This window comes from Scomber japonicus, chromosome 19 (genome assembly GCF_027409825.1).
Source record: "Scomber japonicus isolate fScoJap1 chromosome 19, fScoJap1.pri, whole genome shotgun sequence".
Lineage (NCBI taxonomy): Eukaryota > Metazoa > Chordata > Actinopteri > Scombriformes > Scombridae > Scomber > Scomber japonicus.
The window spans coordinates 29,049,566-29,063,344 of NC_070596.1; the positions used below are offsets into that span (position 1 = coordinate 29,049,566).

The following is a 13,779-nucleotide window of genomic DNA, read 5'->3' on the forward strand; positions in this document are numbered from 1 at the left end:
CTTCCTCCCTTCCTTCCTTCCTTCTTTCCTCCCTTCCTTCCTTCCTTCCTCCCTCCTTTCCTCCCTTCCTTCCTTCCTCCTTTCCTCCCTTCTTCCCTTCCTCCCCTCCTTTCCTTCCTTCTTCCTTCCTCCCTCCTTTCCTTCCATCTTCCTTCCTCTCCTCCTTTCCTTCCTTCCTTCCTCCCTCCTTTCCTTCCTTCCTTCCTTCCTCCCTCCTTTCCTTCCTTCTTCCTTCCTCCCTCCTTTCCTTCCTTCCTCCTTTCCTCCCTTCCTTCCTTCTTTCCTCCCTCCTTCCTTCCTCCTTTCCTCCCTCCTTTCCTCCCTCCTCTCCTTCCTCTTCTTTCCTCCCTCCTTCCTTCCTCCTTTCCTCTCCTTCCTTCTTTCCTCCCTCCTTCCTCCCTCCTTTCCTTCCTTCTTCCTTCCTCCCTCCTTTCCTTCCTTCTTCCCTCATTTCCTTCCTTCCTCCTCTCCTCCCTTCTTCCTTCCTCCCTCCTTTCCTTCCTTCTTCCTTCCTCCCTCATTTCCTTCCTTCCTCCTTTCCTCCCTCCTTTCCTTCCTTCCTCCCTTCCTTCTTCCTGCCTTCCTTCCTTCCTTCCTTTCTCCCTCCCTTCCTGCCTTCCTTCCTTCCTTCCTTGACTCGAGGACAAGAGGAGGGTTAATTTATTCATCCATTTTTTATGGCCTGTCAATTTCCTATTTTAAACATTTTAAAAAAGGCCTAAAATTCAGATAAATATCTTCACTATATTTTACCTTCAAATTTAGTCCAGGGCATGTTCACTACTTTTTTTTTGTTAATAACAATCCAACAATGCAAAGCTCTACATTTATAAAGATGTGAAAACTGTACAGTCACATGACTCCACAGCTGATGGTGACGACACAAAATAACGACGAAGAGTTATTTGATTTGCTGCTCGCTCCATAGATTGAACCATTGAATAAGAGAGTGATTAAAGACTAGTGCTGGATAACAGTACTCAATACCTTTTAAAGTATTGACCAAAATAAATCGATACCAAGATCTAAACTTCTCCCGTCAAACGATACCTGCAATCGATCCTTTTTACACCCAAAGGCCACCAGGGGGCGACCGTCTCTATAGTCAATGGAGAATTCACCAACTTCTCACTTGATTTCTAACCTCAGTAAACGTTTTCAAAATGTGTTTATGGTCTCAATCGCTAGTTTAAAGCCTTCTTCAATGCAGTATGATGTTCATTTGGGACATTTTGGCCTCCCTGATTTTATATGTGACGATAAAGCAGGGTATGCATTAGGGCGTGGCTACGTCCTGATTGACAGGTTGATTGACCAATGTCCTCGAGATCCAGCTCTCGTAACCATAGCAACCTCCCCGCTCCGCCCATGGCTCCGCCCATGGCTCCGCCTCATGCCCATATAAGTAGAATCCGTGTTTTTATTTTTCCCAGCATGCACCTGAAATTTTCAAGATGGCGCTGCCTAGATTAGAAACTATTGGCTTCCGAGCAGCAGTCCACAAACCAATGGGTGACGTCACGGATGTTACGTCCATTTCTTTTATACCGTCTGTGATTGTGACACAAGTATCGTGATAATATCGTATCGTGGTGGTGATTCCCACCTTTAAACGATACCCAGCCTCATGTCACACACAGCCATAGTTCATTCACTCACTGATCAGGTTGGTTGACGTCCACCACTAAGTTAAATTAATTTAATGTGTCATTGGTGTTTTTTCACTCTTTGAACCCCAATGAAGACATTTAAGGTTAAAACTGATCAGCTAAATAAATAAAAGTTGAATAAAAGCTGTTCAACATAATAAAAGGTGGGTTTTTTTTGTATTTCTCTCCATTCAGATTCAACTTCTAACAAAAGTAAAAGAAAATACCTGAAACTCAAAAAAAGGTAGAGACAGCTGTGATTTATTGCCTTTTCCAGATCTGTCGTATCTTTTTAAAAAGCGTGTGGATGTGAATCAGAGATGTGACTCTCAGTATCACACAAATAAAAGTTAAACTGGGAGATTCCAGCAGCTGAACCGAACATGACTCAGCTCGATACGTCTGACTAGAAACGACTCGTCTCTCTCTCTCTCTCTCTCTCTCTCTGCTGCTGCTTTTTTTGTTGACATACAAAAGCTCGCTCACACTGACTTTTCATTTTTCTCACACACACACACACACACACACACACAGCGTCACAATCGACCTTTGGCCTGGAATTCCTCCATTTTGGCCTTTTGACAAACGTCTATCTGATATAATCCGATTGGCAGTGTTTGTCATTAAAACTGGCAAAAGTGAGAAGCTGAAGTATGAGAGCAGCATGAGGAGAGAAAAACATCCGACATGAAAATGAAAAATGAAAAATGGAAAAAAAAAAAAAAAAGGGTTTGTTGGCTTCAGATTGTTTTAGTGAAATATTCTTATTTTATCAAGCTGGAGCTGAAGTGGAAGCAGCTATAAAATGATTAGTGGATATAAAGTGAAGAGTAAAAAGAGAGAGAGCTTATCTAACAGCAAACACTTTGTCTCAGAGAGGAGATAAATATTAAATGTCCGAGGGAAGGAAGGAAGGAAGGAAGGAAGGAAGGAAGGAAGGAAGGAAGGAAGGAGAGAACTTATCTAACAGCAAACACTTTGTCTCAGAGAGGAGATAACAGATAAATATTAAATGTCCGAGGGAAGGAAGGAAGGAAGGAAGGAAGGAAGGAAGGAAGGAAGGAAGGAAGGAGAGAACTTATCTAACAGCAAACACTTTGTCTCAGAGAGGAGATAACAGATAAATATTAAATGTCCGAGGGAAGGAAGGAAGGAAGGGAGGGAGGAGAAGGGAGGGAGGAAGGAAGGAAGGAAGGGAGGGAGAAAGGAACGAGGGAAGGAAGGAAGGGAGGGAGAAAGGAAGGGAGGGAGAAAGGAACGAGGGAAGGAAGGGAGAAAGGAAGGGAGGGAGAAAGGAACGAGGGAAGGAAGGAAGGAAGGAAGGAGGGAAAGGGGAGAGGGAGGGAGGAAGGAAGGAAGGGAGGGAGAAAGGAAGGACGGAAGGAAGGAAGGAAGGAAGGAAGGGAGGGAGAAAGGAAGGACGGAAGGAAGGAAGGGAGGGAGAAAGGAACAAGGGAAGGAAGGGAGAAAGGAAGGGAGGGAGAAAGGAACGAGGGAAGGAAGGAAGGGAGGGAGAAAGGAAGGGAGGGAGAAAGGACCGAAGGAAGGAAGGAAGGAAGGGAGGGAGGAGAAGGGAGGGATGAAGGAAGGAAGGGAGGGAGAAAGGAAGGGAGGGAGGGAGAAAGGAACAAGGGAAGGAAGGGAGAAAGGAACGAGGGAAGGAAGGAAGGAAGGGAAGGAAGGGAGAAAGGAAGGGAGGGAGAAAGGAACGAGGGAAGGAAGGAAGGAAGGGAGGGAGGGAGAAAGGAGGGAGAAAGGAGGGAGTAAGGAAGGAAGCAGCTATAAAGTGAAGAGTAAAAAGAGAGAGAGCTTATCTAACAGCAAACACTTTGTCTCAGAGAGGAGATAAGGAACGAGGGAAGGAAGGAAGGAAGGAAGGAAGGAAGGAAGGAAGGAAGGAGAGAGCTTATCTAACAGCAAACACTTTGTCTCAGGGAGGAGATAACAGATAAATATTAAATGTTAAAGCGGAGGGTAACAGTAGCACCGGTCGAGTAAGAGTCATAAAAATATGAATGAAATAAAATGCGTCAACATTAACCGTCATTAAACATTTACAGTGACAGAGGTTCCTGCACGTTATTACAACTTTATCACTTTATGACTTTAACTTCTGTACTGAGATCCAGCCAGTCGATGATGTCTGGAGGAGGATTTACCAAGTCAGTGTCCAATCCGATGTTTCTTTTGTCTTTTTAACCCTCCTGTTGTCCTTGAGTCAAGGGAGGGAGGGAGGGAGGGAGGGAGGGAGGAATGAAAAGAGGGAAGGAAGGAAGGAAAGGAGGGAGGGAGGGAGGAATGAAGAAGGAATGAAAGGAGGGAAGGAAGGAAGGAAAGGAGGGAGGGTGGGAGGGTGGGAGGGTGGGAGGGTGGGAGGGAGGGAGGGAGGAATGAAGAAGGACTGAAAGGAGGGAGGGAAGGAAGGAAGGAAAGGAGGGAGGGTGGGAGGGAGGGAGGAATGAAGAAGGAATGAAAGGAGGGAAGGAAGGAAGGAAAGGAGGGAGGGAGGGAGGAATGAAGAAGGAATGAAAGGAGGGAAGGAAGGAAGGAAAGGAGGGAGGGAGGGAGAAGGAAGGGAGAGAGGGAGTGAGGGAGGGAGGAAGGAAGAAGGAATGAAAGGAAGGAAGGAAGGAAGGAAAGGAGGGAGGGAGGGAGGGAGAAGGAAGGGAGAGAGGGAGTGAGGGAGGGAGGGAGAAAAGAAGGAAGGAAGGACAGAGGAAAGAAGGAAGGAAGGACAGAGGAAAGAAGGAAGGGAGGAAGGTAGGTAGGAAAGAAGGACAGAGGAAAGAAAGAGAGGAGAGACTGAGGAAGGAGGGAAGAAAGGGGGAAAGGGGGGTGGAGGAAGTACAGATGAAAGGAAGGAAGGAAGGAAAGAAGACGGGGTCAATTTGACCCGGGAGGACGACACAAGGGTTAATCAGTTGTTTTTTTTACCTAGCTTTTATTAAACTTTAACTTTTAATAAGCTTTTCCTCTTATTCTCTCTTATTTTTTTAAATTTTACTTTATTTAAGTTTAGATTTTTATTATAAAGTTCATTTTTTATTATCTTAATTTGTCTCACGTGTATCAGTCTCAAATCTTTATTTTTTTTACATCTGCCATCTAGTTACCATGGTAACTTAGAGTGACGAAAGAGACTCAAAACTACCACCTCAAATGTCTTTTATTCTGAAATTTGTCTCGCGTGTATCAGTCTCAAATGGCTCTTTTTTTTTACATCTGCCATCTAGTTACCATGGTAACTTAGTGACAAAAGAGACTCAAAACTACCAAAAAAAGAGACATTTCCATCATGGCGTGTGTCGGTCTCTAATCTTTCTTTTTTATTACATCTGCCATCTAGTTACCATGGTAACTTAGAGTGACGAAAGAGACTCAAAACTACCAAAAAAAGAGACATTTCCATCATGGCGTGTATCAGTCTCAAATTTTTCTTTTTTTTTTTACATGTGCCATCTAGTTACCATGGTAACTTAGAGTGACGAAAGAGACTCGAAACTACCAAAAAAAGCTGTGTAAGCTGTAAAAACACCTCAAATGTCTTTTATTCTGAAATTTGACGACAAGTGAAGAAAGAAAGAAGAATAATTGGTTTATTTAGACATTTTCAAAATAAAAGTAGGAGGAGGATAATGGTAAATCAAAAGTAACTTAGAGTGACGAAAGAGACTCGAAACTACCAAAAAAAGCTGTGTAAGCTGTAAAAACACCTCAAATGTCTTTTATTCTGAAATTTGTCTCGCGTGTATCAGTCTCAAATGGCTCTTTTTTTTTTTACATCTGCCATCTAGTTACCATGGTAACTTAGAGTGACTAAAGAGACTCAAAACCACCAAAAGAAGAGACATTTCCATCATGGCGTGTATCTTTCTTTTTTTTACGTCTGGCATCTAGTTACCATGGTAACTTAGAGTGACGAAAGAGACTCAAAACTACCAAAAGAAGAGACATTTCCATCATGGCGTGTATCTTTCTTTTTTTTACGTCTGGCATCTAGTTACCATGGTAACTTAGAGTGACGAAAGAGACTCAAAACTACCATAAAAAGAGACATTTCCACCATGGCGTGTATCGGTCTCATATCTCTCTTGTCTTGATGTCGTCATGTGTTGTTCAGTCAGCTGTGATGAAGCACTGTGAACTAGATTAACCTGAAGGAGCTGCTGCTGCTGCTGCTAAATAAATAAACTCTGATAGATTGATTGATTGCATTGTTTAACAGCGGCTTCATGTTTGCGCTCAAAGTTTCACCAGTGGACTTTAAATCCGTCATTTTAAACTAAGCAGTAAATGAACTGTTCTCCAGTCAGGTCTCGTTGTACTGAGACTTATTTAACATTTCAGATGAAACTGAAACTTTAATTCTAAGATTGACGTTAATGCAACTTTATTAATCCTTGTGTCATCCTCCCCTTCCTTCCTTCCTTCTTTCCTCCCTCCTTCCTTCTCTCTTTCTTTCCTGTCCTTCTTTCCTACCTCCCTCCTTTCCTTCATTCTTCCTTCCTTCCTCCATCCTTTCCTTCCTTATTCCTTCCTCCCTTCCTTCTTTCCTCCCTCCTTCCTTCTCTCTTTCTTTCCTACCTTCCTTCCTCCCTCCTTCCCTTCATTCTTCCTTCCTTCCTCCCTCCTTTCCTTCCTTATTCCTTCCTCCCTTCCTTCTTTCCTCGCTCCCTCCTTCTCTCTTTCTTTCCTCCCTTCTTCCTACCTTCCCTCCTTTCCTTCTCTTTCCTTTCCTTTCCTCCCTTCCTCCCTCTTTCTTTCCTTCCTCCCTCCTTTCCTTCCTTCTTTCCTTTCCTCCCTCCTTTCCTTCTTCATTCCTTCCTCCCTCCTTTCCTTCCTTCTTCCTACCTTCCCTCCTCCCTCATTTCCTTCTTTCTTTCCTTTCCTCCTTTCCTCCCTCCTTTCGTTCTTTCTTCCTTCCTCCCTCCTTCCTTCCTTCCTCCCTCCTTTCCTTCCTCCTTTCCTTCTTCCTTCCTTCCTCACTCCCTTCCTTCCTTCCTTGACTTGAGGACAACAGGAGGGTTAAATTCATCCAGTTTTTAAAGCCTGTCAATTTCCTATTTTAAACATTTTAAAAGGCCTAAAATTCAGATTATTGGCTTTTAAACTTTTCAGACTTTAGAAGGAACTTAAGGAAACCCTGAAAATTGGATCCTCATTAAATGAAAATGACGGTTTTAACCTGACGAAGATAAACTTTGTCTATATGGATGAATATTTGAACCGTGGCTTTAGAGTATGTGTGTGTGTTTGTTACTCTTGTTCCACTCCTAATAACATCTCTGTGATATATGTGTATAATTACAGCCATTCATTAAAGAAAACAACATCCAACATGTGAGTCAGCCGTCTCAGCACACTGACAATAAAAACTATAAAAGCATCCCATTGGCCGATCGATCAGCAGATGGATGAAGTTTATGTGTCAGCTGATCAGAAACAAGAAGTTCATCTAGAAACTGACTCCTGACATCATGTGTCAGAGTTTCAACTGGAAATACCTTCATCACCGTGCTTTACAAGAAAAACTGTTTATAGGAAAGACTCAAACCCTCCAGTATAGATACTATAGATACCAGTATGGATAGTATAGATACCAGTATAGATAGTATAGACACCAGTATAGATACTATAGACACCAGTATAGATAGTATAGATACCAGTATAAAGCCTCAGAAAGCCAGTATAGATAATATAGATAGTATAAATACCAGTATAGATAGTATAGATAGTACAGATACCAGTATAGATAATATGGATACCAGTATAGATAGTATAGATACCAGTATAGATAGTATAGATAGTACAGATACCAGTATAGATAATATGGATACCAGTATAGATAGTATAGATACCAGTATAGATAGTATAAATACCAATGTAGTACAGATACCAGTATAAAGCCTCAGAAAGCCAGTATAGATACCAGTATAGACAGTATAGATAGTATGGATGCCAGTATAGACAGTATAAATACCAGTATAGATAGTATAAATACCAGTATAGATAGTATAAATACCAGTATAGATAGTATAAATACCAGTATAGATAGTATAGACACCAGTCTAGACACCAGTATAGATCGTATAAATACCAGTACAGATAGTATACTGTAGACACCAGTATTATAAATACCAGTATAGATACCAGTATAGATAGTATAGATACCAGTATAGAGCCTTAGAAAGCCAGTATAGATAGTATACGTAGTATAAATACCAGTATAGATAGTATAAATACCAGTATAGAGCCTCAGAAATCCAGTATAGATAGTATATGTAGTATAAATACCAGTATAGAGCCTCAGAAAGCCAGTATAGATAGTATAGATAGTACAGATACCAGTATAGACAGTATAAATACCAGTATAGAGCCTCAGAAAGCCAGTATAGATAGTATAGATAGTAGAGATACCAGTATAGAGCCTCAGAAAACCAGTATAGATAGTATAGCTAGTATAAATACCAGTATAGAGCCTCAGAGAGCCAGTATAGATAGTATAGATAGTATAAATACCAGTATAGATAGTATAGATAGTACAGATACCAGTATAGACAGTATAAATACCAGTATAGAGCCTCAGAAAGCCAGTATAACCAGTATATGAGTCACATCACAGTTTCAACAACAACATGTAAACAGTGTGAATTATTGCACAAGTGAAGTCAAACATCAGCTGATTAAGACAAACTGTGGTTGCTACGTTTGTAAAAGCAGAATAAAGACGATCTGACTCAACTTCACCTCCCGGAGAGGTCAACGCTGAACCCTCGCAGTATGAGACACACCGGAAAACAACATCTGAGAGCGTCTGCAACTTTTAATCAAACTAAATGAAACTCACCGATCTTCTGGTTGAAGATTTTGTCAAATGTCAGTTCGTCTCTTTCCTCGAGGTACTTCTGCATCACACTGCGAATACTGCAGAGAAGAAGAAGGAGAGATGTGGGTTAATTGGTTTATGTAGACATTTTCAAAATAAAAGCAGGAGGATAACGGTGAAATAAAAAAGAAACGTCACCTATAAAGAGACAAAACACAATAAAATATCATGAAGCTGATCCATAGTGAGTTTAACCCCTTATATACTGTACAGGTCAAATTTAACAGCTGTAAAAACACCTCAAATGTCTTTTATTCTGAAATTTGACAACTAGTGAAGACAGAAAGAAGAATTGGTTTATTTAGACATTTTCAAAATAAAAGTAGGAGGATAATGGTGAAATAAAAAAACATTTAACTACCAAAAAGAGATGCAAACATGACTAAAAGAGACACAAATTGACTAAAGAAACCTAAAAATGAGACATAAAAATGACTAAAATCAGCCTACAGTTAGTTTGAGTAACAGCTGCCATCTAGTTACCATGGTAACGTAGAGATGAAGAGACTAAAGAGACTCAAAACTACCAAAAAGAGAGACATAAAAATGACTAAAAACCACCTACAGTTAGTTTGAGTAACAGCTGCCATCTAGTTACCATGGTAACGTAGAGATGGAGTGCCTAAAGAAACCCAAAAAATACCATAAAGAGACATTTCCATCATTATGTCTATGTTATATTTTCATGTCTGAGGTAAAATAGGACATGATATTATTGTGTGATAGGAGATGTTTAGTCTCTCTGCTCTCTGAGACATGAATCAAGCTTTAATCACATTTATTGATCAGTCCGATTATTGATTATTGATGCTTTCTAAACACATCTGTGCTTCAACATTTAGGTATAGAGACACTTTATATGAGGAAAATATGATCAGTATGTAAGGGTTTGGTGTCAGTGTGCATATTAATGAGTTATCATATAGTCTTATCTTTAGTTTCAGGGGTGTATGACATCATAGTTTAGCTGATTTTAGTGAAATGAGAGTGTCTGAAGTGTCTTTTAAAAGCTGGATTATAGTGATGGAGTTGATAGAAGAGGTGAAATTAGAGGGATTGATGTGATGGAGGAGGAAAGAAACAGCTGATATTTGACCAGCGATGACATCATGAATGTTTCAGACCATCATCATATAAAATTATAATTCAAATTAAGGGTAAAAAACAGATTATGGGGCAGTTTTTACGACCCTGACTATGTCTAAGTCTGCTCCACTCCTCCCGTGTGTGATCCCGACCTCGGTTTGGGACTCTCCCTGCCACCTGTCCACCCCTCTCTTCCTCCCTCCTCCTCCTCCTCCTCTTCACCTCCTCCCAACAGAGTCAAACCGGCAGGGAGGGAAGAGGAACACACGGGAGGCAGCGGAGGAGCCTGGAGAGATACAAGCTACCCTGGGAACGAGTGTTAATGAGAAAAAGAGGGGAGGATGAATCAATTAGCACCCTCCTCCCTCCTCCTCCTCCTCTTCCTCCCTTCTCCCTCCTCTTCCTCCTCAGGGACATTACCACTACAACCAGCATCCTACATACACAAGAGGGAAGTGGCCCGGCTTCACCTGTACTCTACACACACACACACACACACACACACACACACACACACACACACACACACACACACACACACACACACACACACACACACACACACACACACACACACACACACACAGAGCAGAAGGAGCAACCAGAGCCTCCTTTTACATTTTAAATACAGCAGAAAGAAGTCTGATGGTAATTATCTCAATTTTTGGGGATAATTTTATAGATATTATTGAAGTGTTAGACTCTATAGAAGTAAAAGGATATTTTTAAACACCTGCTGCAATTAACTGAATCATATTTTAAGCTATTTTAGTAAAAACTGTGCTGGTCCTAGCTTCTTAACTCTTTACACACTGCTCATATTCTGACTTATAATTAGTCTCTGCACCAATTCACATTCATAAACTCCTCCATCAGTCATTAATAAATGTTTGATTAATCCTTCAGTGTGATTAAAAGACATTTACAATCACTATTTTATGATCCAGGAGAACATTTTAGAGACTATGAAGAATTTAGCATGTATAAAAACGAGTAACAGCTGCACAAAAATTGAAAAAAATGATGCATTTTATTCCTATTTTCAAAGAGTCTGACTACAGTAAGTGTTTGTTAGGTGTCTGTACAGCTCTTAAATGTAAAACTGAGTAGATAAAGAATCAATAAAACAATAAAACTACATATTATCATGATGAGCTTATTCACAGTCACTCAGTTTACAGATGTGACAGATGTTTCTTTCTTTATACAGGTAAATATAATGAGAGTGAATAGTCCTTTATACACTTTAATGCATCATATAAGTCATAATACTAACTTATAAACTGTATGTGTGATTGTAATAAACTTCATTAGTGTCAAATAATGAGTATATTGAAGTTTGTATTACTCTATGTGACTTATGTAGAAATATAGTTGCTGTTTATGTTGTTTTAATGTAATTAATAGAGGAAGGAAACAGCATGTAATCACACAAACATCCATATTTTAAGTGTGATTTTGCAACATATGTGCATAAACTACAAATTCTTCTTATTAATGTGAACTGTCCCTTTTTTAAATAAACAGACACATGTTCCGGTTTATTAGGTGAAACTAAAGCGTTCCCATAAATCCTGCTTTCATGTAGATTAAAAACGTCGAGCTCAGCAAACTGCAGCCTCCATTTTTAAAAAAAGAACAACACCACACATCTAAAACAAAAAAAAAAAAAAAAAAAAAAAAGCCCAAAAGTGAACATTATAACCTTCATGAGAGGAAAGGATTATCTTACAGGGCAGCTTTAGGTTGAACTAGGTGTTCATAATAGATTGAAAAGTCAAGTGTATGAACAGTAAACAGAGCTGACTCTAATAAAAGCTGCGTTTACCTTCTTCCTCTTTTCTCTGGAGACAAAAACACCATGTTATTATAGGTTACCTTTTATTACGCTGGCATTACAAGCTACACTTAAAACTATAATCCTCTAATTCTCTGCTACATTTGGAGCTACTTGCTACCAAAAAACTTGAACATGACCCCTCCTATGTGTATGTGTGTGTATGTGTGTGTGTGTGTTTTTAAGAGCTATGGGTGCTGCTATGGGTGCTGCTGACTGTAAGCAGGGGAAGCGTTTTGTGGAAGAGTTGGAAAGAAGCGGTGGATGCAGAGTTTGCAGCCGCCGCAGCTACAGGAACAAGAACCTAGGAAGTAAACACTTCCTCTTTTTAAAGTGGGAGGCCTTTCTGTGTGTGTGTGTGTGTGTGTGTGTGTATGTGTGTGTGTGTGCGTGTGTGTGTGTGTGTGCGCCCCTACTGAATCATTACCAGCTGACTCGGGGACTATTTGTCGTAAGTCACCACTTCACTTCAGACCGTTGGTGATAGTTACAGTAAAAGCAGCAGCAGCAGCCTCGTTTCTGGCCACATAAGAAGAACAGGTGTGTGTGTGTGTGTGTGTGTGTGTGTGTGTGTGTGTGTGTGTGTGCGTGCATGTCTGGTGAGGTTAGTGAGAGACGGGTGAATGTCTGGTGAGGTTAGTATGAGAGGACGTCTGTAAACATGTTCAGGCGGCTGCGGCCTGAAAAACAACACAGGTGCATCAAAGCTCTGTGTTGCCTGAGGTCTGTAATAACTTCATTCACTGTTTCACTTTCCTTCATCCATCACAATCTGTTCATCTTCACGTACAAATAAGGACATAAAGAGGGGCTTTTTACTCAAGGAAGCAGACAGCAGACTGGGTCAATGAGGTTTTATTGTCTCCATGTGGTTTAGTTTAAATTTAAAGGGTTAAAATGTGAAAATAAACGTATGAATAACTTCACACATTCTTTTTTTGTGGACTCAGCATCAAATTTCTGCTTTTAATCCATTTAGAGAGAATATATTAGAGGATTATGGCAAAAAAGTCTAAGTGGTGTAACCATAAAAACAGTAAATAGTCAATAAAACACCATATAAACTAGTGTGGCATGATCTTACATTATAACTTTTATATTAAATAAAGCTAATGGAATACTATTGTTCTAAATATTACATTTCATCTGGGTAACCATGGAGATCAGGAAACATTTAAGTCATTATTAGTATAAGTCCACTTAAATACACTGTAGGTGATAAAATATTTAATATCATATGATTCTTTTGTGGTTACACCATTTGACATTTGCAGGATCATTCAGTCTTACTTTTGCAGAGTTTGTATTTGAGCCATTCAGGTTGTTATATACACATTTTAGATTTCTACCACTAGGTTTGAGCTGCTTGAAGCTTTAAAAACCAACATTTGAAACCCTAAACAAGCAGCATCTCTTCTCTCTACATATCTCAGCTTGTTGTAGTGAAGCATCTCAGCTCTTCTCTCCGTTAGAAACAAGCAGCATCTCTTCTCTCTAATTATTTCAGATTGTAGTGAAGCTTCTCATCTCTTCTCTCTACATATCTCAGCTTGAAGCATCTCAGCTCTTCTCTCCGTTAGAAACAAGCAGCATCTCTTCTCTCTACATATCTCAGCTTGTTGTAATGAAGCGTCTCAGCTCTTCTCTCCGTTAGCAACAAGTAGCATCCCTTCTCTCTACATATCTCAGCTTGTTGTAATGAAGCATCTCAGCTCTTCTCTCTACATATCTCAGCTTGTTTGTAATGAAGCATCTCAGCTCTTCTCTCTACATATCTCAGCTTGTTGTAATGAAGCATCTCAGCTCTTCTCTCTACATATCTCAGCTTGTTGTAATGAAGCATCTCAGCTCTTCTCTCTACATATCTCAGCTTGTTTGTAATGAAGCATCTCAGCTCTTCTCTCCGTTAGAAACAAGCAGCATCTCTTCTCTCTAATTATCTCAGCTTGTTGTAATGAAGCATCTCAGCTCTTCTCTCCGTTAGCAACAAGCAGCATCTCAGCTCTTCTCTCCGTTAGCAACAAACAGCATCTCAGCTCTTCTCTCCGTTAGCAACAAGCAGCATCTCAGCTCTTCTCTCCGTTAGCAACAAACAGCATCTCTTCTCTCTACATATCTCAGTTTGTAATGAAGCATCTCAGCTCGTCTCTCCGTTAGAAACAAGCAGCATCTCTTCTCTCTCTACATATCTCAGCTTGTTTGTAATGAAGCATCTCAGCTCTTCTCTCGTAGCTAACGGGAGCAGATGACCAGAGAGCCGAGCACCAAACAAAAGGAAGCTCCTGCTGTGAGATTACAGTTTGACTGACGTGATGACTGCC

The 13,779-nt window shown here is 40.3% G+C and overlaps 1 protein-coding gene across 1 annotated transcript in view; it reads right to left on the minus strand.

Moving 5' to 3' along the window:
* The window catches only part of grk3 (G protein-coupled receptor kinase 3), a 79,350-nt gene that overhangs the window by 40,629 nt on the left and 24,942 nt on the right, over nt 1–13,779 (minus strand). Inside the window, exons 2-3 of the mRNA XM_053339553.1 lie at nt 8,497–8,573; nt 8,344–8,414 (exon numbers count right to left, since the gene is read on the minus strand). Of these exons, the coding sequence (XP_053195528.1) occupies nt 8,344–8,414; nt 8,497–8,573 (148 nt within the window). The remainder of the gene's footprint in view (nt 1–8,343; nt 8,415–8,496; nt 8,574–13,779) is intronic.